Genomic DNA, 27,534 nt, shown 5'->3' on the forward strand with positions numbered 1-27,534 from the left:
CCCAGGTTAGGCTCAGGTATGTGTGTTGGCTCCTGTTCAGGGAGGGCTGAGCACGCAGGGGCCCCTGGCCTGGGTGGGTAGAAGTGTGCCTGCTCCTGGGTGCATGTGCCTGCCTGTGTGTGAGCCTGCGTGGGTGTGCCTGCGTGTGCGTGCATGCATGTGGTTGTGTGTATCAATGTGTGCATGCGTGTTCAGATCTGTGCATGTGTGAGAGACATAGATGCTGTACAGTGACTGGGAGTGAGAGACAGAGTGGGTCTGTCCCCAACCCCAGATGTCCTGAGTGCAGATCCATATCCGCTTCTCCCCACCAGTCCCACTTCAAGGAGTCACCCCTCCACCCGCCCCGCCCCTGCGGCTTTGTCCACTAGCTGGTCTGTGCTTGCAGCACCGCCACAGAAGAGTGGGAGTCTTAGCCCCTGATCCCAAACCCTTCACCGTCCCCGCCCCCACCCCCGCCTCCCCCATTGCCTCTTCTCAGCAAAGCAGCTGGAGTCAGACCTGGGCTGCTGCCAAGGTGGGCGTGACTTGCCTCCATGAGCTGCTGGCACCCCTCACCAACTCTGCCCAGCCAGCTTCTCCCTCCTATGTCCTGGAGTGGACCCCACCCCCACAGCCCACCCCCCTACTCCTACCCTCTTGCCTGGGGTTCTGACCTGCCTCTCCCAGCCCCCCGAAAGCTTCCAAGGCAGCTCCCAAGATAAGAATGAGTCAAGCAGGGTGCAGGTTGTATCCTGTGCCCAGCCTCCCCAGCCTCCCTAGATGCTGCCTAGGGTATCTGGCACCCTGTGGCGCTGGCTGGGGAACCTTAGGACCAGATGGGGCCTCCCAGACCTCGGCTGCTGCACTACGCCCTTGACCGGGCCTCCGACCTGGACGACGGCTGCGCCCACCATGCACCCTGCCAGGATGCTGCACCACCCACTCGGCCTCCAGGTCAGTTCCTGTCATAACCCACGGCACCTCACCTCCCATCATCCAGGTGATGCATCTACCTGAGATTGCAATTCTAGAGGTGAAATGTTTGTTTTTGCAATGCATATGTACACGTTGATTTGAATTGAAGACTGCCAAAAATGATATTGGGCTCTTTCTGAAAAAGTCTGTTCTGCCTGATTGGTTTGCCAGTGAAGTTCAGAGTGGACAAATCAAATGAGCTTATTCTGTGACTCTGAGGTCTTGATAAATACTATATATAGACATATATATATATATAGAGAGAGAGAAAGGGAGCATTCACCACATAATGTTTTAAAGGATACACTGGAGACTACATCATTGCAACTCTTTAAACTTCATGTGGAAGTTTGGTTGTCAATTTAAAAATGGGTAGGGTGAGGTGGAGATATGAGGCTTTCCAAAATTCCTTTATGGGGTCTGCAAGTAAAAATGTTTGCCGACCGCTGCTCTAGGTAGCCACTGCCCTTCGCTGGCAAGGTTCTCAGGCTCAGTAATTGTTCTCCCAGCGTCACACACGGCCGACTTTCTGTTAATGCAAGCGAGAGCTGGGGGTGGGGTGGGAAGAGGGTGGGGGTGTGCAGCCGAATGCTGGGCTGGACTGTGGAGGCTCCTGCTTCATGTCTTACCTTGACCCTCAGAGGTTTCTGGGCCCAGCTCATGGACCCTGGCTTCCTCTTCCTCCTCACCTTCTGGGGGTCCATCTCATGCATGTCTGTACCATGGACTCCATCATCACGGCTCCTCTCACCTCCATCTGGCCTCTCATCCTGGGGACAGCGTCTCATCACTGGTCCTCCATCACCTGCCTCACCTCCATCATCCACGCTTCGGGGCTCATTCTGGCCTCCAGGGCTTTGTACATGGTAGGCTTTCATTCATTCGTTTGCACATTCGGTGAAGGTCTACTGTGTGCCAGGCCCTGTGCCAGGCATCGTGTAGATGGACATTGCCTCAGGGAGACGTATGCGCGCCAGTGGACGCAGGAGATCCTGGGCTAGGGCTACCTGGGGACGTGGGTGCAGGTGCAGAGGGAGCTGAGCCTGGGGGCAGGGATGGGTGCAGGGGTGGGGTGGAGGTACCGGCTTAGGCGAGGTCAACAATGGCACTGGGGGGTTTGAGGGTCCTAGATTGCTACCAGGGTCCTCATTCCCAAACCCTTGGCAAGATTCTTGTCCCTCCAGGGGCCTTGCCCTCTTGGACTCTGCACCCAGGTCTCCTGGCCGGCCTCCTAGCTGTCCACTTTGTTGGGTGTCATTGAGCTGTTAACAGTATACTTTTGTGCTCTAAAATGTTGGTCATGGATGGGAATTTTTTTACCTGTTGATTTTAATGTGTTTTTTGGCCAAGTGTTGATTGTCAAGTATCTGTTTTGGAAGTTTCAAGGTCTTGGAGATCCAGAGTCTGGGACTCTTGGGTGTCTGTGAGGATCCTATGGACGTTGTGGGGAGAAGGGATGTGGGCTCAGATGTCTTCAGGATCACCTCCCTTTAGGTTGGAGTGTACTCAGTATTAGAGGACCTTGGTGGCCTTCAAAAGATGTTCCAAGTTTGCTAAGAAAATGCTACTTTTGGTGGATGAATGTCTGTAAACTCTTAGTATTGTTTAGTTGCATGCTTTATTTATTCTGAATCAGAGTTGGGTGGCATGTGGATATACCTTGGGGTCTATGGGGGGTGGTGGACCCCTGGTTCTCCCACCTTCAACCAGGACACCCCAAATTTCCCCCTTATATGTTCATGAGGGTGAAAGCCACTCCTGGGCTCATGTGTCACACTGAGCCCCTCTTCCTCTTGTGTCCCACTAAGCCCCTCCCTGTCCTGTGTCACACTGAGCCTTTCCCCCTCCTGTGTCACACTGGGTCCTTCCCTCTCCTGTGTCACATTGAGCCCCTCCTCTTGTGTCACATTGAGTTCCTTCCCCTTCTGTGTCCCACTGAGCCCCTCCCTCTCCTGTGTGTCACATTGAGCCCCTCCTCCACTTGTGTCACACTGAGTCTCTTCCTCTCCTGTGTCACACTGAGCCCCTCCTCCTCTTGCATCATACTAAGCGCCTCCTCCTCCTATGTCACACTGAGCCCTTTCCCTCCTGTGTCACACCGAGCCCTTCCTCTCCTGTGTCACACTTTGTCTCTCCTCCTCCTGTATCACACTGGGCCCTTCCCCTTCTCTGTCACACTAAGTCCCTTCTCTATGTGTCACACTGAGCCCCTCCCCCTCCTATGTGTCACACTGAGCCCCTCCACACACATGTGTTACATGGAATGCTTCCCTCATCCAGGGTACACACACAGAGTGTCTCTCCACTTTGTCACACTGAGCTCCTCATCCTCTCCAATGTTATATGTGGCCCCTCTTTCCCCAAGAGGCCCTAATGTGTCAAAAAGAACCACTCCCCCTAAACATCTATCACCCAGAGCCCCTCCTCACCTATGTGTCACTTAGTGCCCCTTCTACCCATGTGTCACAGAGTCCCCTGAATGTGTCACATGGAGCCCTCTCTCCACCCATGTAAAACTGAGCCACGGCCGTGTGTCACCCAGAGCCCTTCCACACAAATGTGTCAGTCACCCAGAGCCTCTCGCTTCTGTGTCACAGTGAGCCCCTCCCCACTCTTGTGTCACATGGAGCTCCTCCTCCACCCATGTTACACACAAAACCCTACCCATTTGTCACACAGAGCTCTGAGCCCACCCGTGTATAACACTGAGCCACTCTTCCAATATGTGCCATATCGAGCTCCTCCTCCACCCAGGTGTCATCCCAAGCCCCCTGTCTTGTGTTACTCCAAGTCCCACTTCTCCCGCTCATCCTACAGAGACCATCCTCCCACCCAGGAGTTACACTGAGCCCCTTTGCCGCTTATGTGACATGGAGCCCCTCCTCATACCCATGTGTCACACTGAGTCCCTTTCATTTGTCACATGGACATCTCCCCCATTTATCAGTCAAAAGGAGCCCCTCCCCTACTAATGTGTCACTCAAGGCTCCCTCATGTCACTTGAAACCCCCCACTTTTGTGTCACAGAGAGCCCTTCCCCACATGTGTCACACTGAATCCTTCCCCACTCATGTGGTACACAGAGCCCCTCTCCTGTCATGTGTCACATGTAGCCCCACTTCCATCAATGTTTCACACTGAGCCCCCGATGTGTCACACATAGGCTCTCCCCTCATGCATGTATCACACTGAGGGTCCTGTGTCACATGGAGCCTCTCCACCCGTGTATCACACACGGCCTTTCCCTTACCCATGTGTCCCATGGAGTCCCACCTGCTGTCACGTTCACACAGAGTCCAACACCCTACCCATGTGTCACACAGAGCCTCTCACTCCTGTGTCACACTGCGTCCTTGCCTCACTTGTGTGTCACATGGAAATTCCCCTCCACCCATGTTTCATACCAAGTCCCCCATTCATGTGTCACACTGAGTCCTCCAATCTTGTGTCATAATGATCTTTCCTCCACTCATGTGTCACTTAGAACCCCTCCCTCTTCACATGTGTCACACTGAGCCCCTTCTCCATCTTTGTGTCTTAGGGAGTCCCCCTCACTGTCATACTCAGTCCTTTCCTCATCCATATGTCACTCTGAGGCCCTCTTCGACTCATGTGTCACATGGAGCATCTCCCCTAACCCATGTGTCACACTGCAACCCTCGCCCACTTGTGACCTGAAGCCCCTCCCCATCCACATATCACACCGAGCCCTTGCCCACGCAGTTCAAACACTGAGCCCCTCTCATGTGTTACACTGAGCCCTTTGTCCACTCCTGTGTCATGCCTGGCCCCCATTCAGGTGTCATACTGAGTCTTTCCTCCACACCTATGTCACACAAATCCTCTCTCCCCTTCCATGTGTCATACTGAGCCCCTCCTCCACCTGTGTCACTTGGAGCCCCTCCCTCCTCCCATGTGTCACATTGTACCACACCCTCTCCACTCATAACTCATATTGACCCATCCCTAACCCAGTGTCACATGAAGCCCCCCATGTTTCACACCCAGCCCCTCGTCGTGTGTCACACTGAGCACATGAAGCACATGAAGCACCTCCTTCTACCCATGTGTCATATCAATCTACTCCCCAGCTCATGTGTGACACTGGATCCCACTCATTTGTCACACTGAGCCCCTCCTGTACTCATGGGTCACATGGAGCCCTCCCCTCAAGTCCTTGAGCCCCTCTTCCACTCATGTGTCACTCTGAGCCCCTTTTTCATCCCTATACCCTCCCTCCTCCCACCTCTACTTCTCCTTAAGGCCTAATGCCATACCCAGGAGGTTTCCTTCCATCTGTCTTTCAGGGAATTTTATATTGTTAAGTCATTATTCACAAATATTGCCAGGCTGTGCATCTGCATGAATGCATGTTGGTGGTGTGGGTGGTTGGGGAGTGTAAACAGGGCTGGCAGACAGACAAAGGTAAATGTGTTGCTTGAGAAGGATGTGCAGGGACAAGGGAAAGTCTTTTTTTTTTTTTTTTTGCACAATTTTATTGAGATATAACCCACATATACACAATATATGTGGTTTTTAGTTTATTCACAGATATGTTCAACCATCACTACAGTTAATTTTAGAGCATTGTCATCACCCCCAAAGAAACTCCATAGCCTTTAGCTGACTCCCTCATCCTACATGCTCCTCCCAACCCTAAGCAACCAAAAATTGGCTTTCTGTCTCTGGGAAACTCTTTAAGTTGTTGCAGAACTCCATGAGTCCTCACTAGGCTCCCAGAGGTGCCTGCAGCGGGTGGCACTGCCTGGGCTGGCTGTCCCTTGCTTTTGCTGCTCTAACCATCAGGTTTCCCACCTGCCATCCAGGCGCTTGCACTACGCTTCTGGGAGGAGGGTCACGGCCCATAGTCAGTAGTTGGGGGGTGGGAACGGCTTCATACAGGAGTTGATTGCACAGTTATTCAGCTCCTATATGATGCCTTTCTTCATCCCCTTCAACCACACGCAGCCTCCGGACCCTCCTCTGCATCCTTGGCTGCTTGGGGACGTGTCCTCGTGCTTGCTGCTATCCCACCAGCCTCTTCCTGGCATGCTTTGTGGGCTCTTCTCTCTCTCTCTTCCATAGCTCTCCGAGTTCCTGGAGGGGAGGGCCTGGGGCAGGGCCATCTCTGAGACCCCCTCTTTGGCGGGGAAGGCTATGCCCCAGTGGGACACTCCTTGGCGCTGGGCCCAGGGTCACCCTCTGCCTTGGCAGCCAAGGACAGCCAGGCCAGAGTTGTCGTCCAGCCTGCCCTGGGGCTTCTCCCACCGAGGGGCTGGGGCTGTGCTCCCACAGAGAGGTCCGAGGGGACCTGGCTCACAGGCTGGACTTGCAGATGTAGAGAGATGGTGCTCTTTGTTCCAGGAAAGAGGGGGCAGGGCTTGGACAGAGCAGGGCTGACCCTCCCAATGCCCCAGGAAGAGGGTCTCCTTGAGGGGTCTCTGTCTCTATCCAGGACATTTTCATGACCAGGAGGCTGAGGCCCCTCACAGGCGGCTTCTTATTCTCTCCCCTAAGCATTTCCCATCTTCCCAAAGATTTCTAACTTTGGGTCCCCTGGAAGCTTGCAGCAGGCACCCCTGTTCTCCCCTGTGTCAGTCCTGCCTAGGCTTGGTGCCCAAGGGCACTAGAACAGCAACACAAGCAGCTGGCATAGAGGTGGTCCCTGGGCTATGGACCTCTGTCTTTTGCACCCCCTACTAACTTAGATCCTGTGCATGGCATGGCAGAGGTGACCTGCACCAAACCCTTGTGACACTGGCATGATTATCCCCATTAACAAGCCACGACAGCCAGCCCGGGCACACGCATCATTGTGGCAGGGCCAGGGGAAGGCCTTGCCGGCAGCATGAAACCATCAGAGAGGACAGAAGGGGTCTGTCCCCTCTCCCCTGCCCTTCTTATGCCCTCCTCCTTCCTCAGCCCTGCTCCCTCAAGCCCCCTCCCTCTCCCTACCGTTCCTCCTTGCACCTTTCATGGTGGTAGGATGGCATGCTCATCTTTGTTGAGCTCAGGAAGTGGACAGGGGTCTGGATGAAGGTTACTGTTTGGGTCTGAGATCACCTCTGATGGGTTTGAGGTGTGACAAGAATGCCAGCCGGCCCAGCAGCGGGGCTCTGGGCAGGCGGGTGGGGTTTGAGGGTGGAGGTGATGGTTTCTGCCTGTTGTCTTTCTCTCTCTCACTTTGGGAGCAGACTGTGGCCACCCAGGTAGGTGCAGAGGGGACCTCATGCCTCTTCTCTGGCCACATAGTTAGGAGCTAGCAAAGCTCTTGGCACAGGGGTCTCTGTTGGGCCCATAATCGGACCTTGGCCACCGCAGGAGGGCTGAGAAAATCTGGACCTGTGTGGTGAGTAGCCCCAGCTGCCTGGGGATTGTGCGCCGTTGCATGTTCCAGAAACAGGCCCAGTGTGCACCAGGCCTGGAGACTGGAGTGCTGGGCGTCTTGTGGGGGTGGGAGGGAGGAGCGGTGGTGAGGGAGGTTGACGGGCAGGCCTCACCAGGCCAGAACTCAGGGATCTCCTTTGGAGAGCGCTGGCTACCAGTGACCTGCGGGTGGGGGAAGGTGGCCTGTGTGGGCCTGTGGCCTGTGTGCTGGGCAGTGTACACGCTGGGCAGCCTATTGTTCAGAGTAACCAGATACTTGTCTTGAGTTTTCACCTTTTCTTGTGGTGGCCATGATGTCATCCTCAGCATGTCATTTATTGCTAACCTTAACCTTTTTTTTTTTTCCCCCAGGAGAATAAAGGTTTGTATTGTGTTTTTAAAACTCTTTGTCAGTAATTCTCCCGTGGGCCAGGGGGCTGACCTCTTTCTCTGTAAATGGGGCTGGAGCCCTCCTGGCTGGATTGGAGTGGGAGATCCAGTGAGGTGAGGACACCGTTGTCTGCCGCTGCAGGAAGCAGGGCCACCACTGTGCTGGCAGCCCCTCTAGTGTGTGTGTGCGTGTGTGTCTGAATGCACATGTGTGTGCGTACACTGAGGATACGTGTGCTCACCTTAGTGTGCGTCTGCATCCCCACTGCAGGGCAGGCTGTTTGGTGGCAAATTCCATTTGGCCTTAGCCCGTGAGCTCATCCCATTTGCCCTTTGCCTTCCGTGGCTCCTGGGGAAAGGGTGGTGGTCCTTGAAAGTCCTGGGCTGCAGGGACACGGGGCCATCCGTCCATCCGATTTCCACCCAGGGGGAGTCCCTACCACGTACGGACAGGGATTTGCCCTTGATGTCCTGCCTTCAGGCCCCCAAGGGCGGCCCCCCCATCATGACCCAGACTCCATCCCAGGGTTGCCCATTTCAGGGGACTTGGGAGCCCCAGGAAGGATGTCATCTGGGAACAGAGGGGATTTTAGGGACCAATGGCCACTGGAGATTATGTCTTATTGTTCTGGAAACTCCCCATTTGATGATGGGAAGATGGACAGCCTTGACCTCAGGTCACCCAGCCACACCCAGTTCACTAAGGGGGACACTGGAGTTCTTGCAGCGGCGGCCCTGGCCTTGAACCCGGCACCCTTTCTCGGGGCTGTGCTGAGTGGACAGACAGACAGACTTGGAGGCGTGAGTGGAGTAGCCCTGGAGGAGAGGGCAAAGACCACCAGGGAGGGGCCTTGGTCCTGGCTCGGTCCCCAACTCCTCTGAAGCCCTTTTTGGGCCTTAACTTCCCAAGTTTATCCTGAATAGGTGACGTAGAAGTCCACAGATGGGCAGTGGAGGATGGGGACTCTGTGTGCAGGCGGTGCCTAGCACTTTCTTCGTAACTCACAGCAGCCTTGATGGGTTTGAGTGACAGATGAGGAAACTGAGGCTGGGAGGAGTCTTCCTGTAGCCAGTTGATGGGGTGGGGCCATCTGTAACTTCCATAAGAGACAGGGAGAAGCCCAGAGGTGCGGCCAAGCCCCTGCCTGTGAACCTGGGATCCTGACCATGATCTCTTGGTGCAGCCAGCAGGGGTAGAGTCCTCAGACAGGTGGTGGTGGGCAATAGTCGGGCACCCCTAGTGACTGTGAGGCATCATGAGCCTGGTTTGGGGCTGGGGAGGACGTGGAGGGCACAAGGTCTTGGGCTCCTGGGGGTGTGGCTCTGGGCAGGGCTCCCTGTCTGTGCCAGTGGTCCCTGGTGTTCGTGCCAGTGGTCAGGCTGTCCGAGAGCTGTCCTCCTCCTTTCCACATGGAAGGTGAGGTAAGGGCCACCCTGGAGGGGTGGGCTTGTGAGGGAGATGGGGTCTCTCTAGTCCAGGGTAGTCAGGCCCTGGCAGAGCCCCTGATCTTTGAACCTGAGATCTGCTGGGTGGTCTCATGGTGCTGCATTCGGGGGCAGATTCCCAGGCAGGGCAGAGAGGGCAGGCCTGGGGTCCCTGGTACGTGAGGGCCCATGTGCACCGAGGCTCAGTATGACCCCTCTCCCAGCTGAGGTTCAAGGTCACGGCCAGAGCTGTCTGCACTCTGCCTCCTTGCAGAGTTCCCATGTGCGGAGGGGCATTGGGCCGAGTGTGCCCCGGGAGGGCAGAGGCCGCTCCAGGATGGGTGTGACCCATGGCCAGGCAGAGGGGTCGGTGTGTGCTGACTGTGGAGGGCCTGAACCTAGAGCAAGTGGGTGCCACCTCCCCTGCTTCCCTGACTCCCATGGGCCCTGGGCCCTCCTCCCTCCCCAGGGCCACGAATCCTCAGGACAGCCATTTTGCCACTTTTAGGACAGTATGACCTTCTGAAGTGGGGCCCAGGCCTTTTCCACTGGGGGCGGGGTGGGTAGGGACTGCTAGAGGCCAGGGCTTGCAGACCCTCCAGACGGGGGGCACAGACCACAGCTATGCACCCCTCATTTCTCAGGTGACAAGAAGTCTCAGGCCAGAGGCAGGATTTGGATTTCTGGGATCCCTTTTCTGGAACCCTCAGAAAGAGGAAGCCCCCAGTCCCCTCTTCCTGCCCCATATACCCATGTGCACCTGCACCCCCCCTTGAGCAGAAAGAAGGGCCAGAGTCCTGAAGGGGACCCTTCCAGGACAGAGGGCCAGAGGCCTGCTGCCTGTGTGCCCGCCCCCACCCCTCCCGTCCACTCCACATGCCCCTCCCCCACCTGGTCCCTTTCTCCTGCCCCCACCCTGCCTGTTTCCACCACTGTCCACCCAGCCCCACCTTTTAGAACAAACCACAAAGTCAGATAATCTTTTATTTTGTTTTATTTTGGGGTGGAAAAAGGTTAAGGCTTGAGAATAGTCCTTGGGGAGGGGAAAGGTCTCCTCCCCGTGCAAAGCAAGTGGTCTGGTCGGAGCCCCCCCCCCCCCCGGTGGCTGGCACAGTCAGCTCTCTCGTGCCCTCCCTTACGGCCTCTGGGCTCCTGCCCAAACAGCAGTCAGCGCTGGGAGGGGAGGGGCCCCACTGAGTGCAGCTGCCCCCTCCCGTGTTCTCTGAGTCTCCGGAGCCATCAAGGTGTGCAAGTCCGGTAAGTGGTGCTGGTACGTCAGACGCTCCATGGAGCAGCCTTGTCCAGGTAAGACCAGAGCTCAGGGACAGATGAACTCAGCATCCATAGCACGGGACCAGATGGTGGGGGTGGCTTGCTTGTGGCGGGGAGGGCTGAGGGAGGCACTGCATGTGGGGGGCTGGGGGTGGGAATGGGGGTGGGGACTGGGGTGGGGGAGGGGGGCCTGGGGAGCAGGAGCTCCGGTGCTGGAGGTAGAAGTCAGTGGAATACCCGAGGTCAGTGTCCCAGGATGGCACAGGGGCCTCGCCCCACTCCAGGGAGGGGGGTCTCTGGCACCCACTTGCTTGGCTGCGTCCGCTGTGCCTGCTTCTCCATCTGGCCTTGGGTCATGGGGTCATTTCCCGCTCGTCCCTGCCTTCTCCTCTCATTGATCTCATTCCCGGCCTCGGGCCTGGGGCCTGGAGGATTAAGACGGGATTGTGTAGCCCCGAGCTGGCTCTGGGCCTCTGATGACTGGGTAGTCCATTAGTTAGCACAGATGACATTGCTGGTTGCTGAGCTGAAGAAACTATGGCCCTTCACAAGTGGGCTCTCCTTGGGTCGGGAGCAGCAGGACAGGGTGCTGGGTCTGAGCGAAGCTGGCTGAGGCACAGGGAGGGCAGGAAGCTTTGAGAGGTGCTGGGGCCAGAGAAGGAGAGGCCTCCTGGCTGGCGAGGAGGAGGCGTTTTTAGTCAAGGTCGTTGTCTTCGGCATCGTCATCCAGTTCCTCCAGCTGTGCCTCTTCCCTGTGCTGTTCCCAGGCGGGCAGGGGCAGGGTCTGTGTGCAGATCAGGGTCAGGAACCGGCTCAGGGCCCTGGTCGCCTGCTCCCGGCTGAGCAGGTGCAGCTGGCCGTCAGCGCTGTGGATGTAGAGCAGGCGGCTGTTGAGGAAGTCGAGGACTTCCGGGTCCATCAAGTTGCGTGGGCGGGATGGAAGGGCAATGGCTGTGTCACTGGGCAGGGCCTCCTGCACGTCGTTGTCCTGCGCGTCCTGCGAGGTGTCTTGCAGGCCGTCATGCAGGCCACACTGACGGTAACGTTGCAGGTCGTCTTGCAGGGCTTCTCGCAAGACGACATCCTCATCGCCAACGACGTGCAGCTCCAAGTACCGGTTCTCACGTGGGGCAGCATGGCTGCCCCCTTGAGGGGTGACTCTGACACCAAAAATCTCACACAGTGTCAGCCAGAAGCCAGGGGTGAACTGCAGGGCTCGCTGGGTCTCAGGGAGCAGTGCATTTCGCTGGCAGCGGCTAGGGCCCAGGAACAGCTCGGCCAGCTCCTGGGCCGGGACAGCGTTCGCACCCACGACAGGGGGCATCCGGGTGAGCAGCTGAGTGATGGCTGTCACGATGCCACTGCCCGAGAGGAGGGACGAGTCCAGGAAGAGTCGCAGGGAATGCCGTGGTTGGGGCCGAGCCACCTGCATGCTGGGTGCCAGCGGCAGGGACAGGCACTGCCTCGCCCTCAGCAGCACGAGAAGCGCTGCCAGGGCTAGCACGTTCTTCCAGTACAGGAGGCCACGGAAGAAATGCAGGATGACGGCCCGGATCTGGGCCATGCTGAAGTGGGCGAGGAAGCTGTTGAGTATTTGGTCGATGGGTACCATAGCCAGTAGCTCCTGCAGGAGGGTCTGCTCGTCCTGGTCCTCATTCTCCTCCTCCTCCCCGGATTCTGTTGACTGGCCCCCGGGGGAGCCCCTCATGGCCAAGAGCAGGCATGGTCTAGTGCTCCTCTGGAAGGCTCTCCACCTGCAATGTCCCACTGGCGGCAGCGTTCGGCCACCGTCTTGCTCTGGCAGCTCCATGACGTCAAAGTTGAAGCGCGAGAAGAAGAAGACCCAATGCCCGGGGAGAAGTACGGTGAGCCTGTCATTATTCAGAGAGGCAAGATCCTCTGTGTTAAGAAGGATCATGATGGGCTCCTCGGTGTTCTCCAGGTAGCGGCACCACACCATGAAGGCAGCCCGGATTGGAAGAATCTTCATCTCCAGCTGAGAGTATTCCATCTCAGTCTGGGAGATGGCTCGGGAGTAGAAAGCGCAGGAGACTCTCTTGCCCGTCTGGTCATCTATCTGGATCAGGGAGGCATACAGGGCCGTTCTGGAGATGCCTGCTTCCAAGTAGAAGGGGTTCTGGGGCTTGGGGTGGTATAGAAGGGGCGCCTTGCGGAAAGCCCGCTTCAGGCATTCGAAGGCCTCCTGCTCCTCGTCTCCCCAGTAGAACTCCTGGCTGCCCAGCAGCTGCCGCACCAGGGGCTCTGCGATGATGGCGAAGCGCTCCACGAAGTGCCGGTAGGGGAAGATGAGTGCGATTAGGGTTTGCAGGGCCTTCTTAGAGCCAGGGATGGGGTACCCTGTTATGATGTCTATGATGCTCTTGTTTATTTTCACCCCTTTGGGGGTCATGACGAACCCCAGGAATTCCGCGGTCTGCCGGTGGAACTGGCTGTTGTCCAGGGAGCAGTAGACTTTGTGATGTCGGAAGCGGATCAGGACCTGGCGGACCTGTCGGAGGTGTTCCTCCTGATACATTGAGTAGATCAGGACTTCCTGACCGTACGAGAGCACACACAAACCTAGTATGTCCTTGAGGATAAAGTGAATCACGCTCTGAGGGATGATAGGGTCTGGGGATAGTGCAAAGGGCCGGTAACTCTTCGTATCTTCAAGCTCCAAACCAAACGCTGCTTTCCATAGCTCTTCTGTTCGGTTTGCGCTCGTGGTTTCCTCCACGATGGTCCCACGCAGCTCCAGTCTTGTGAACCATGTAGCTCCGTGTAACTGGTCAAACAGTTCCGGAATCATCTGTATGTGGTCCTGTTTGTTGGTCAGCATGTGCTGCAATTCGCAGTAGTCATCCTCTGGCCTGGCGCTTTCTTGCATCCTGGCACCCACAGGTTCCCAAGGCGCGGCGGAGGAACATTCGTAGAAGGTCTCGCTATGATCACTGTCTCCAGCCTGCTGAAGCTCAGAGGGCTCTGATTCAGAAAGATCATCGGATCCGTCTGAGCTTGGCTGGTCGGAAGTCTCCTCATCTGCTTGCTTCGGGTTAAACACGTCGGCCAGGTCTGAATATGGGTGTGGCAGTCCGGGTAGCAGGCTCATGCTGTGTCTCTCCAGGGCAATGCATGGGGGCGGTGGGCGGAAGCAGTTCTTCAGGCAGTAGGGAGAGTGGAAGGTGCAGCGGCCTTTGATCCAGTCGACTTCGGGGGCATGGACTCGGAGCCAGCGGATGCCTAGGACCACGGAGAAGTTAGGTGAAGGTATGATGTCAAATTCGATAGACTCTTGGTGGTTCTGGTGAATGCACACCAGGGGTTCGGTGTAGAGCCAGACAGGCTCGTCGCCGATCAGCGAGCCATCCACAGACTGGATTGACTGTGGGTAGGGCTTCTCGTAAAGCTCGATGTAGTGCTCTTGGGCAAACCTCTCATCCATGAAGTTGCCGTCTGCTCCTGAGTCGACCAGGGCCTGGACTGCGACGCTGTGGTAGGGGTTCACCCTCACCATGAGCAGCAGGAAGAGATGGGCGCGATTGATGGCTGGGTGGACTTCGCTGGGCAGCCAGCTGCTGACCATCCACCTCTCTGGAGCAGGTGAGTCGATCCAGGTCAGGTTCCGTGGGCGGGCCTCAAAGGGCAGCCTGAGAATGGCTCTTCTCTCTGCCACTTTTTCTTCTATTTGCAGGACGAGCACAATCAGACTATCCAGGGAATCCGGCTGAGGGACCCGAAATAGATAGTGCCTGATCTCCTCCTTGAGCCCCTGGCACAGGTGGGCCTGCAGGACTTCATCTGACCAGCCCAGGGTGGGTACCAGGCTCCGAAACTCATTGATGTACTCGATGGCGGAGCGATTCCCCTGCCTGATATAGAACATGGCCTCTTCTGCCACACGTAGCGTCTGCCGGTACTCGAACACCTCTGACATGGCCTCCAGGAAGGCCGGGAAGTCTCCCATCAGGGGGCTGTTCTCCCGCAGCAGAGCTTTGGCCCACTCTAAGGCCAAGCCAGAGAGGTGGTTGATGACATACCCAACTCTTAGGTGGTCGCTATAGAACATTCTTGGGTAGCTTTGTAAGGTCAGTTGGCAGAGCACGATGAACTCGTGGAATTCTCTGCGATCGCCAGAGAAATTTTTGGGGGCGGGCAGTCGGCCTGCATCGATCCCTCTTACCAAGATCTCCTCTGCCACCCTCTGTTGCTCCTGGAGGTCTTGCATGCGGAAGTACAGCGAGATGATGGACCTCATCGTGGCCATGATTTCCGCAGGGGAGCGCTCGGTCTGGCTGTGATCTTCTTCAGGATTCTCCTCCCTTCTCGGTTTGTTCAGGTCAGTGTCAGCCTCCTGTACCTGCTGGGCTCCAGATGGGTTTACTGATGCTTCTTTCATCCCATCAGATGCTTCGCTGAGTGGATCCTCCACTGCCTGGTGTGAACCATTGCATGACTCCTCCATGTCTTGGAGTAGGTCATTGGGTGGATCCTCTATTTCCTTACGTGGGCCACTGGATGGCTCCTCCATGTCTTGGAGTAGATCAGTGGGCAGCTCTTCCCCCTCCTGCAGTGAGCCCCTGGGCGGCTCCTCTCTTCCCGGGGCTGGGTGCATGCCTGGCCCCGCCGCTTCCTGCACCCCGCTGCCAGATGTCTCCACGGTGGTGTTGGATGAGCCCTCGGAGGACTCCATTTGTTTTGATGATGGATTCTTATGCTCCATCATCGTCTCAAATGAGTCTTCAGAGGGTTCTATCATTTCGTCGGTTGGAAGGGAGTGTTTTCTGAAGACTGGTAAGGTTGTGATGCGTCCAGTCAGCGACTGGGACGGTGGCGATCAGAACCTGGTGGGGGCAGGGAGGGACGGGGAGGAAAGGCAGCAGGTTAGGGTCCCAAGAGGTGTCAGGGTCAAGTCCTCAAGGAACTCCAAGTCAGATGCCCAACTAAGCAAGACACAGAGAAACTGGGGAAAGCCTTCTTGTGTCCAACCCAGCCTCCTCAGTGGGTCATCTGGGGGGCCCCCAGGGAGGGAATATCTGTCCACCCCCAACCTGCCTCCCAGGCTTAGTCTGTCTGCCTGGCTTGTCTGTTCCCTCTGTGGATGTGAGAAAGTCACAGCCCATAAATTTGTGGAGTGACCGTCCCAGAGTGGCTGCCGGGGCAGCAGACACCTGGCAGGGTGTGCAGGCTGCCCCATTTCACCCTGGCAGCCGTGCCTGGTCAATCCTCCTTCCCTGCTTCAGTCACTCGAAAATCACAGAGGTCACGTCCCAGCGCCATCTAAAGCCACCCCTGGCAGGCTCAGCACTTTGGAGCCAGCCCAGCCTCCGTGGTTGTGGAGGTGGAATCTCCAGCAAACATGCCCACTGTTACAGAAGGTCAGTGGGAGAGGAGAAATGGGGCACGTGGCCACTATCCTGCCAGTCAGGTCAGCAGCCCCAAATAGCTCTTATTTCCTTCCCCAGGGTCAAAGCTGAGATTTCAGGGGTGTGTGTAGAGGTCTGAGTTCTGGTATCTACTTTTTATTTTTTTTCCCATCAAATTTATAAAATACCTACTATGTGCCAGATACTTGCACATTTGTTACTTGATTCCAACTCAGCCTTTTTGTGGATTTCTCTTTTCTCGATTTGATCTCCTTCCAGTGACCACTGTGTTCTCCCCAGCCCTGAGCTGTTGAGGAGATCTTCACACAACCTCCCCCTCCTCCTAAAACCGTCCCTGTCCCAGGATTGGCCCTTTGTGAGGCGTCTGTAACGTCACACCTCTGGCCTCAATTCCACCCGTGCAAACGTATTTGCACACCTGTGCAATTTCGTCTTCCTAAGACCCCTTCTCTACTCAAATGGGGCTGGTCTCCTCATTCTGGCAACTGTCCCTTCTCTCTGTGGTGGGTTGGTTCTGCCCCAACACAGAGGTGTATCTATCTAATAGAGTTGGGACATTGGTGGGGGGAGAGGAGGTAGGGGTGGGAGGAGGGTATGAGATATCTTTGAAATCTGATTGTCCTGGAGTGGATTTTTGAAAACCCAGTGATTGGTGGTTTTAGTGGACTGAGACTAAATTTAAAGAAATGTCTTCAATGGGGTTATTTCCACATTTCTTCTCTACTGGGCCAGAGAAAATTGAGCTTTGATTATCCAATAGATCAGGTGTATAGTTACTACTCTTTATAAATTTAACACCTCTTTTGTTACTTCTCAGTTTTCTTCTTAGCCACTGGGCCGATCTATTACAAAAACATGCATTCCCTCATTCTCTTCATTGGCTAAAATCCAAACTTTCCAACAGGATACAAAATTCAGATCTGCTGTTTCTCAAAATTAAGCACATTCTTGTTAGCATGACACTTAAATTTGATCATGTAGTCCCTCTGATTAAAGCCTTTCACTGTTTATTTACTGTCTGCAATATAAAATCCAAACCTTTTAGCATAAACATACCTGACGTGTAAACTCACTAAAACCATTCTCTGGTTAAAATATAAAGGCTTTACCATAATATAAAATTCTTATTATGTCATTCCTGAAGGTAGAGGAATAATTTTAGCATGGTGTACAAATTAGGTAAAATTATCATCATCATCATCATCACAGCAACATATACATAGTACACTGCATAAATTAACTCATTTCTTCTTCATAAAAGTCCTCTAGGGTATGTATTATTATTGCAAAATTACAAATCTCTAATATAAAATTCTAATTGAAATACAAAATCTAACTAAGTAATTCATCTGCAAACTCATTTATCAGAAATAAAAATCTCAGCATGTCTCTCACAACCCTTTATTGGCTTAAATTTAAATTTTTTAGTAAGATGATTTAAAAACTAGATTATGTACCTTCTTAATATAAAGTCTATACTTCTAAACGTATTTATAAATTTGATCACGTAAATGATTAAATCCTTTAACTTTCCTGCCTTCAACCTAAAATCTAATATCCTGGTCATATTGTAAAAACCTTAATATCAAAGTTTAAATTTTTAGCAAGATGAATAAAAGCTATCCCATAATTTCTCTATTTAAAACGCACAAAGTTTTCTTTTTATTGCCTATAATATGAAGTCCCAATCACTTAGCCTAAAATAAAAATTTTCTCCATGTAATTTGTTTGCCAAACTGATCAATACAAAACCCAAAATCTCACCAGGCCACTCCTAAAACCCTTTATTGGCTTAATTCCAAACCTTTTAGCATGATATAAGAACTTTGACCATGTCAATCTTCAAAATAAAAGGTCACATTTCCTTGTAAGACTTTGCTTTTGTAAGTTCTTATAAGTTCTGTTTAAAGCTTTGTAATATGTCCTGGCCACCTATGAGATAAGGTCTAAATTTTATCATAAAATAATACATTTCACCATATAATTTCTCTGCCGACTGCTCTACCCAATGCAAAAATTCCACCATGTCACACTCTTAAAATCTCTTGATGGCTGAAATCCAAATTCCTTAGCATGGCATAAAAATGTGATTCTGTCATTCCTCAAAATAGTGTCCAAACTTCTTAGCATGCTGTGTAAATTTAATCATATAACTGCTCCTTGTAAGACCTGCCCTGTCTACAGATGATCCAGCTCCTTAGCATTAAGTGCAGACTGGGGGCCCTGATGCCAAAGGGGCGTCCTGCTGAGACGCGGTCAATGCTTACTCATTATCTGCTGCATCAAATTCAGACACTTTAACATAAAATATATTTTACCATCTAATTCGTCTAGAGACAAAACTTTCATCAATTCACTCCTTAAAACCCTTTACTGGCTAAAATCCAAACGCCTGTCACATGAGGATTCAAACATGAGATCCTCCCCCTCCTCTACATGGAACATTCTAGAACACCTGAATGCCTTCACTTCTCACATAAAATCACATCTCCTTAGCATGTTATGAAAATCTGATCATATTATCTTTTTCATAAAGACCCACTTTTTAAACTATGCCAAAATGCATAAGTTTGAACATGTAACTTCTCAACTTGAAACTTTTCAAAGTTTCTTCATTGCCTGTAACATCTTTTCTCAACTACTTAACATAAAGTACAGCATTTTACTGTGTAATTTATCTTCAGGCTGGTCTATAAAACCCCCCAAATATCACCCTGTCACTGCTTTAAGTCCTCTGTTGGCTTAAATCCAAACTTATTAGCATGACATAAAAATTTGGTCATGTCATCCCTTAAAATAAAATTCACACTTTCTAGCACAACATATAAAATTTGATCTTGTAACTCCACCTTAAAATCTTACGAAGTCTCTTAATATATGGAATCAAAGTCCAAATTTTTGGCACAAAATGTGAATTTTATTTTGTAATTCCACTGCATACTATTTATCAAACATGCAAAAAAAACCGCACCAGGTCACCCTGTTAGAACTTTTTATTGGCTAAATCAAATTCCCACGCATGTGCAAAAATTTAACTATGTCAGAGCTTCAAAATAACCCCCAAATTTCTTTGCCATATTCACAACATTGATCCCGTAACTCTTCCAATTAAAATCTTTCAACTTTGGTGTCAACATTAATCAAATCTTGCACACTCTGCAAGTGGGACTTCCGCACTCCCTCACATAGGAAGTCGAAATGTTCGAGTATCACCCTGAAATTTGTGGCTGTTACTTTCCTATTTACAGTTTTCAACGTTTCCATGTTGCTTGTAATCTGAGTCCAAAGCTGTTAGCCATAAAATAGATTTTATCATGTTTTTCTGCAGATTTACCTCTCACAAGCAAAAAATCTCTCCATCACATTTCTTAAAACCCTTTGGCATGCTGTAAAATTTTGATCCTGTCACCCTTTAAAATAAAGTCCAGATTTCTTCCCACGAAACGCAAATCTAGTCATGAAATTCCCGCTTACAATCGTTTAACGTAGTTTTGTCGCTAACTAAAAGTCTCCACATCTTAGCACGGCACCCAAATGGAATCACGGCATTCTCAGCTTCAAGCCTTTCAAATTTCATGTCCATAACAATAAAATACAAATGCCTGAGCATGAAGTGAAATTTAGACCAAGTATTTCTCATGTTGAACATCTTTAGTTTGCTCTTCGTTAGGACAGAAAAGGATATAAAACTTAAGTTCTTTTGCATAAAACCAAAATTCTTAACCATCTACATTTCCAGCTTCAGTTCCTCTTTCTCCCTTGTACTTCTCTTTAGAAAGACCAAGTTTCTCCTCCCCTGACCCCAAATACATCTCAATTTTATGGTCCCTAGATCTTTGTATTTTTTTTAAATCAAGTCTCTCCGCCTGTAATTCATTAATTCCTATAGCAGTATGTCCTGATTTCTTTTTCTGGGCCAGGCACCGTGCTAGGTCCCCGATGGAAAGAAAGGAGTCAGCGCTGCCTCGTGGGCCGGTGACAGCAAGGACGCCCCCCTAGATGAGGAGGGGTCTCGGGGCTCAGGTGAGGGGATTCCCTCTGCACCTGGGGAGTGTCTCATGGAGGCCCCCTCTGGGAGGGCCTGGGCATTGCTGGAGCCTCTGTGGGTCCTCTTGCTCCTTGCTTTAGGTGGTCACTGTGGTCGTGCCTGCCCTAGCCCCTCTGCCAGCCTGCCCGCCGCAGCCTGGGCCCTGCCTCTTCTCTGGGCTCCGCAGAAGTAATATTCTCAGTCCTTCAAATGTTGTTCTCAAACCTCATGATAATTTAAGAAATATCTGCTGCTTTTGGAAAGTCCCACCTTATCAAAAAAAAAAAAAAAAGAATAAACCAGGATTTAGTGCACCTGGTTTGGGTCAGAACTGCCCTTGAGGCTTTTGAGAGGGACCCTCTTCCCCCCACACCCAGAGACAGACACCCCGGCCTCACCGCCTTCCGTGCCCAGAGCCTCACCGGTCAGCTCCTTGCTTGCCTCTGAGCAAGTGGCCCATTGGGTCGGGGCTGCCAACGTGTGTCTATGAAGGGTTGGGTGGGGGGGGGGAATCCCTCAGCGAATACCTCTCCCTGTCAGCTCGCCTGTACAGTAAAGGAAATCTGATTTTAAAAATAGAGCCTGGAAGAGGAGATGAGAGGATATTTAGGAGCGGAGTTGAGCCTAGGGTGGGGGGCAGGGGGTGGAAGAATTAGGGGAGAGGTGAGGTCAGGGGAGGAGGGGGTGAGAGGCACGAGGAGCATAGGAGGAAGGTGAAGATGAGAGAAAGGGGGACGTGAGGACAGAGAGGGCTGCCAGGGTGGGTGTCAGAGGAAGACCCCTGTCCACCGTGGCCTTCTGTAGGCGATACTCAGAGCCCCTTGGAATTGAGGGACACAGCACCAGGTCTTAGGGGCCAAGAGGCCAAGAGGCCTCGAGGTGGATAAGCCCCCGTGGGCTCCCTCCGCCGTCTGGCCTGCGGGGACTGGGCTGGGAGCGAGGGCAGCACTGCTGGGGGGGCACGCAGGGACCCTGGGAGGCCCACAGGTTGGGGTTATTTACTTATTTTATTGGACTCATGTCAAAGTCAGGACAGGTCCTTGGCAGCCTAAGTCTTGGGACCCTTCTTGGCTTCCCTGGGATGGACAAGTGGCACAGACGGGCTGCTCTTCTGGCTCTGCTTGCTAGTGGGGAGAGGGTGAGGGGGTGGTGGGCCTCTCAGCGGTGTCCTGAGGGCCCACAAGGAGCTTGGGTTGGGTCCCAGGGTCCCAGTGGGCCATGGAGTCTGCAGGGGCTGCTGGCCTGGCATGGCTTATGTTGGGGTTCCTCACCCGGAACCCCGCCTTGTCCACTCGGTCCCTGACTTGTGGCTAAGGACAACCTGGGCCACACAGGTGGGAGACCCTTTGCTTCTTGGCCTGGAGCAGCCCAGTCTCAGTCACTTCCCTCTCTTCCCCTGTGGCCCAGACAGAGGTCCTAAGTTGTCACTGTAGTGATGGGGAAACTGAGTGAGCTGGGCTGTCCCCAGGGCTTCTCCTTTAATCCCAACCATCCAGCAAGGCAGGGGCCTCCTGGAGAGGGACCCGCATCCCGTCACCTCCCCAAGCCATGGAGGTGAAGGACAGCGCCCTGCCCACAGTGTTCCCTGCTGCGTCCCTGCCCTCTTCGCACTTGACTGGCAGCTCTAGGGGGCAGCTGGCTCCCTCTGCTCTGCCCAGAATAACCCTCGGAGGGAGTGTGCTGCCTGCGGGAGGGGCTGCGAGGGGTCACGGCCGGCGTGTCCTGCTTGTCTGCACTCCCAAGTCAGCGGGGCCAATCAGCTGCTCCCGAGGCCGCTCTTGCCTTTCAAGGCAAGTGGGCAGGGACGGAGCCTGTGCCAGCACCGCGGCCTGGACGGGCACGAACCTTCCACGTGACTGTCCTCTCCTCGGCCCTCAGTTTCCCCATGTCTGCAAGGAGGGCTCGGGTGGTGGTCTTCTCGCTTTGCTCCTAGAGCTCTGGGGTTCCTGAGAGGTGCCAGAGGGGTGCCCCTGGGGAACAGAGGTGAGGCGAGGGGCTGGCCACCCCTGCCTTAGTTCCACCAGCTGCTCCTATAAATTGGGGTCCTCATATTATTTTGTTTAAACAGAGGTCCCCACATCTAAGCAACGGTTGAAAGCCAGACGACGTGGCTTCTTCTGTGTGTGTTTGTCTCGATTTTGCAGTCTGAGCTGGGAGGGGGCTCAGCGGGGACTCCCTTCCCTCTTGCCTGGAGTTCTCTTGGCTGCAGGAACAAGCCCAGGGGGCCATAGTGATTCTTGGAGGAAGAAGGTGGGGGCTTCAAGGTGCTTGGGGCTGTCGGAGCAAGGGCCAGAGAGGGAGGCAAAGGCTGGCTAACCCCACAGAGCCTCAGTTTCCCCACTTAGCAAATGGAAGGAGCACCTCCTTCTCAGGAGAGATGGGTGTGTCAAGCCCTTTGGAAACTGTGAAATGCTACTAACAAGTAAGGGATTGTTCCTGTCATTAGGACTGTGATTATTACTTCCAGAACACCCACTGTAATTGTAGCGGTCAGGATCCAGACAGCATTTCACGCATGGTGTCAACTTTAATTTTCCCATTAACCCTGTGCGGGGACAGTGCCCTGCTTTGAAAGTGAGTTAACTGGAGTCCAGAGGGGTGAGGCGGCCGTAATTGTCAGTGGCCACCGGACCCCCTTGGGGGAGCGGCTGGTGTCTGGACCTAGCGAGGGGTGGGTGTGCCCGTGGCCAGACGGGGCAGTCAGAATTTATTTATTAAAATTGACGTCTTCCGCTTGCCTGCTCTGTGTCAGGCATGATTCTAGCTACTCACCCCTGAAACTGGCTGTGTGCCTTACCTTAGGAGATGAGGAATATTCCCCTTTTACAGAGTAAAACTGAGATTTTGAAGGCTCAGTGCTGGCTCGAGCCCCCTGGGGGGAGAGGCAGAGGCAGGCTTCCAAACCAGGTTTCTCCTCCCTTCCCTGCTAGATGTCCAGGGTGGGGTGGGCAGTTGCCTTTTGGGGACCCGGAGGGGCCTTCATTCCACGGTGCTGATGTGGTCAGCCTCGTGGCCTGATAGGCGGCCAGACCACAGGAGTGGGGCCTCCATGTCTGCCTCCGTCTCCCCAAAAGGCTCTTGCTGTCATTCCCAACTCCCTTTGGCTTATTTGGTGCCAGCAAAGGGACAGGACAGCTGGCCCAGGACCTACTAATTATAGCCGCTCAAGTATTTGGACGGGGGCACTGAGTACCCCCCGCCATGTCACGGTTTCTTCTCACAGACAAACTAGCCCTTTACCCTTTCTCGCAGACGCCCTGCCCCCCACCAGGTTCCCCCAGGGCGAGGCCAGCATGGGACCCCTGCCCCACGTCTTACCTTGGCCGCAGGTGTCCAAGTAGATCTCCTCCTGTCCCGTTCGACACGGACCTCGCTTCTTCCTAAAAAGTTACGGACTGCATTTATTTCCTTCATTGTGAAGGCGCCGTGTTTTTGACACGCGTGTGTTTTCCCCAGGAGCAGCCACGGCGCACACACAGTCCTCCAGCCTGCCCTGCTCCTGCCTCTGCCACGCGCTTCGTTTTCCACGTTGCTACCTGGCGTACCTCTGTGCTGAGGCTTGAGCGCTTTCTACGTGCCAGGCACTCTTTTAAGCATGTTACATGTTTTAATTCTTTCAATCCTTACAACAACCCATGAGGGTATTACTTTTAGTTGTGCCCATTTCTCAGAAGAGGCCTCTAAGGCCCTAACTGTGGGCCACGCTCACTTTGATACCTGGGACTGAGCCCTGGCCTCGGCCAGACACCAACCTCAGTGACCTCTGCACAGGGGCCTGCGTCCCGCCCTTGCCTTAAACCCTGCTCCTGGGATCTTGGTAACTCCCGGTTTGCTCTCCAGCAAACGGATGTGAGTTGATGTGAGTCTGGGGCCTGACCTCTGTTGGACCCTCAGGAAATAAGTCTCTTAGCTCCCTGAGCCTCAACCTCCACCCTTGACTCCGCTGCCTCCACTGGCAATCCCCTGTCTACAGGGGCCCTGTGGTGTTTTGTCCTGCCCCCTTATGTCAGTCTGCACTTGTGAATCCTCCGTCCTGGCCTCCCTTGGCACACAGTAGGGCTCCTGGCACACAGTAGGGCTGCTGGCAGAAGGTGAGGCCTGGGGCAAGGGAGGCAAGATGCACCTTGGCCATTAAACCCAGTGAATGGTTTCTCATCTTCTCCCAGGTGGTGTGGAAGTGAGATGGCAGCTTTCTCCCGGGAAGGAGGCAGATGCCTGGGCCAGGATCGAATCAAAAGGTCTGAAGAATTTTATTTTTCTTCGTAACGTGTAAATTTAGACAATTTGCCAATTTGTAAATTTCTTAGAATGGAACTAATGAGAGCCCTTCTTTCTGCAGCTGAGGCTCACTGCCCCCTGGCTGGGCAGTGAGTCTGTGGGTTCCCGAGCCAGGGCCTGGCCTGCGCCCCAGGATGGCACTCAGGCTGTGGGGGTAAGGAGCCCTCTTAGGCTGACCTTGAAGGAGACCAGCATCCCAGATTCACCTGGGGCCCAGCCAGGTAGGTACGCCTTTCTCTCTCACACCTGACAGCCTCTTTTGGGAGCTAGGGCCCTAGAGGAGTGGGGGGCTTATACAACCTTAATATGGTAATATAATTTTAAAATCCAGAATAATCCTGTGACTCGTATCTGCTATATGTAACCAAGGGAGGTGTTAAAGTCTATCACGGGGACATCTGTGCTGGGGCTCGGAAGGGCGGTACGTGGGGGGCAGAGAGGACAGGCTCCCCTTGGAGGAGACGCACATGTGACTAACCCCCCCTCCCCCTCCTCCATAGGACGGGGACAGCATTTTTCAAGTGTTGCCACGATGCCTTCCATGAAATAAGATCTAAAATGCTTGGCACATCATGGGTACTCAGCACATGTACAAATGGCTCTCGTTTTAGGTGCGTCTGTCCCCCAAACATCCTTTTGAAAGCCCTTCTCAATTTTTAGAAGCCAGAGGGAAGACAAAGGGAGCAGGGTTGGGTGAGGAAGGAGGGCAGCTTTCAGATCCAGAGGGCATTTTTAGAGGCGACTGTATATCTTCAATTGGCATTGCCTGGGTTTACGTGGGCTTCCAGAGGCGGGGAGTGTGCGTCTCCACGCGGAATTACCCCAGCCTGGAGGTAACCTCAGTCTGGGTACTGCATTTTATTTTTATTTATCATAAAAATATTCTGTATTTGCAAAACTGTGACAGTCACCTCAAGGTATTCACAAGGACCAAAGCCGGTCCAAAATAAAATGCTATGTAATAAACAGCAGGACCTCGCGTGCAGGAAAGGCGATTAAGAGCTGGGCACGCAGGCCGGGGACTGGCTAACCTGTCTCACATTTCTTCCGCGCAAAGTCATGGTTGAAAATAGGTCTCCCCTGGCAGCGGGGAAAGAAGGCCTCGCCTGCCTCAGCTCAGTGAGAGGAGAGGCGGCGAACCAGTTAACCAGTTAGTGGCCTGTGCAGAGGGAGGCTGGCAGAGAGCAGGAGGGGGCTGTAGACCCACTGGGGTTTCCAGCTGGTTTGATTTTGTGTTCTTGGTGTCTCTGAGCATTGCTGTCTTTTCTCCATAGATGGGAGTGTGATCATCACAGCCTCGTCACATGCTTAGCCCCGTGGCTGCTCTGGGATTCTGACAGCCTTGTGACAGCGGCAGGGGGCCCGAAGCTTACTGTGCAAGCAGGAGTTGGGGTGCCTTGGGGAGAGAGGGGCTTCTGGTGGGGAGTCATGGCGCAATGCGCTGCCCTGGACCCAGGGGTGGGCCAGGAAGGGTGGAGACCAGCAGGGCTGCTCCCTGTTGTCGTGGAGCTTGCAGGTTAGAAACACCAGCACCGTTAGCCACAGCCCCTCCGGGTTAGAATCGGGGCGGAAGCACGGCAGTTGTGTGTGTCGAACGGGATCAAGCTGTCAGGGGACACTGCAAGGCCCCAGCCCTTTGCCAGGAAGCCTGCCCGGCGGTTAACGCATGCGAGCTGCCAGGGCCACCGCTCTCGAGACCTGTGTCCCCTTCGCCTGGACCTATCCCATGTCACGTTCCCCCCGAGTTCTCATTCCAGTTGGGTAATCACAAAGAACAGGGGCCAGGGCATTAGCTTTCGGGTCCTCTTAAAGACCAAAAAGGAAAGCACTCCGCCATGGGTGCATTGCAGACACCCGCTGGGCGGGAGGGATTTGGGGCTGCAGGTGGTGAAATCACAGCCCTAGGCACACACCTGCTGGCCCCATGTCACCGACAGGCAGCGTGGAGGCCCGGGGCTCCTGCTTTAGAGCATATAATATATATATATATGAAGATCTTTGCCATAAAGTAAATCCCCTGTGTCTGCAGAACTCGATTTGGGCATATGTGCCTACTCTCAATCCGTCAGCTAACATGCTTTTTTCTTTGTATTTGTAAAAACAGAAACAAAAACAAAAACCAAGCCCTACAAGCAAACAAAACCCCACACAAAATGTTTATTTTAAGTATGCGAGAAATGCATTGATAATTAATATACTCATTAGCAAAAGTCATACATTGCGGATAAAGCTGAAGCCATCTCTAGCCTTCCTCAGCCCCAGCCTCCCCTCGCCCCCCGCATTAACTGCTACTCCAAGTTTCAGGTGTACGGTTCCGGTATTCTGTGCATTTGCATATGCATTTAAATATATCTCTAAAATATATCACTCTGTTTACTTTTTATATAAACTACATCACAGTGTACATTTCCTTTTGCAGCAGCTTGTTTTTCTTCCCTCAAGAATCTGCTTGGAGATAATAAAGATCAACGCCGTTCCTCGTAACAACACTTCAGCATCCTGTAATCTGCACACCCCAGCGTACATTTAACCACCTCAGTGTGTCATGAAAGCCCCAGGTCCCCTGCCCCACTGGGGGCGGATAGTGGAGGCAGGTGTAAGTAATTGCTGAGATCTGGATTTGGGGAGTGGGCTCATGAGTGTTTATGACAATATTACAAATGAATATACGAGTGCATAAATTAGCAAAATAAAAGGGGACATTTCTGGACCAATGATGAGACAGTGTTTATGAACAAAGGCTCATGATTAATCCAGTTCTGCACAAAATACTGAGGTCCATTCAAAGACAATAGGTCTCGGCTGTTTCATTCTTTTTAAGAGCTATTTAATATTCCGGGGTATGTATGCACCAGTGTTGATTGTACCCTCCTCTGTTGCTAAAAATCCCAGCTGAAAGTGCTCTGAGGAGAGAGAGTATGTGCAGACACAAGCTTTAAGTCCTAGTTGTCAGGGTGGGTCATAGGTTCATGAGTGCTCATTACATTATTTAAAAATATAAATAAAAATGAACACATAAAATCAAAGTGGTCCTTGCCTAGATCAATGAAGAGGGCATGTCACAAATCAAGGTTTTAATTAATATGACTCTGTTCAACCCATGCCCGATAAAAAAGATCTAAGCTGTTTCCATTTTTTGTTACTACTAACAACACCGCGGTGAGCATTCCTGTAGCTAAATCTGTAAACAAGTACCTGACTATTCCGTGTTGCGCAGCTTCATGGAGGTGGGAGAGTGGGTTAAATGGTTTGTAAAAGTTTATTTTCATTGAGTGATCTTTCTAAAATGGCATTTTGACTTTGTTACTGTCTTACTTAAAATCCTTCATCTGACTTCCTGGAGCTTCAGGGACATGGTCCAAAAAATAAAAAGCCTTTAGCCTAGCATGTGAGACCCTTCAGGGTCTGGTCTGGCTCGACACTCGCCAATCTTCT

At 53.0% G+C, this 27,534-nt stretch overlaps 1 protein-coding gene and 1 non-coding gene across 2 annotated transcripts; one reads left to right on the plus strand and one right to left on the minus strand.

Annotated features, from left to right (window-relative positions):
• Nucleotides 1-11,104: 11,104 nt before the first annotated feature.
• On the minus strand, nucleotides 11,105-15,166 carry RTL1 (retrotransposon Gag like 1). Its single transcript, XM_069465311.1, has one exon. The coding sequence runs from the start codon at nucleotides 15,164-15,166 to the stop codon at nucleotides 11,105-11,107; it is 4,062 nt and encodes a 1,353-aa protein (XP_069321412.1).
• Nucleotides 15,167-26,805: 11,639 nt separating this feature from the next.
• LOC138381217 (small nucleolar RNA SNORD112) lies at nucleotides 26,806-26,882 on the plus strand. The gene has a single exon (XR_011233127.1). It is a non-coding gene; the product is annotated as a small nucleolar RNA SNORD112 (small nucleolar RNA).
• The last annotated feature ends 652 nt before the right edge of the window (nucleotides 26,883-27,534 follow it).

The sequence above is a fragment of the Eulemur rufifrons genome, chromosome 2 (assembly GCF_041146395.1).
Source record: "Eulemur rufifrons isolate Redbay chromosome 2, OSU_ERuf_1, whole genome shotgun sequence".
Classification (NCBI taxonomy): Eukaryota; Metazoa; Chordata; class Mammalia; order Primates; family Lemuridae; genus Eulemur; species Eulemur rufifrons.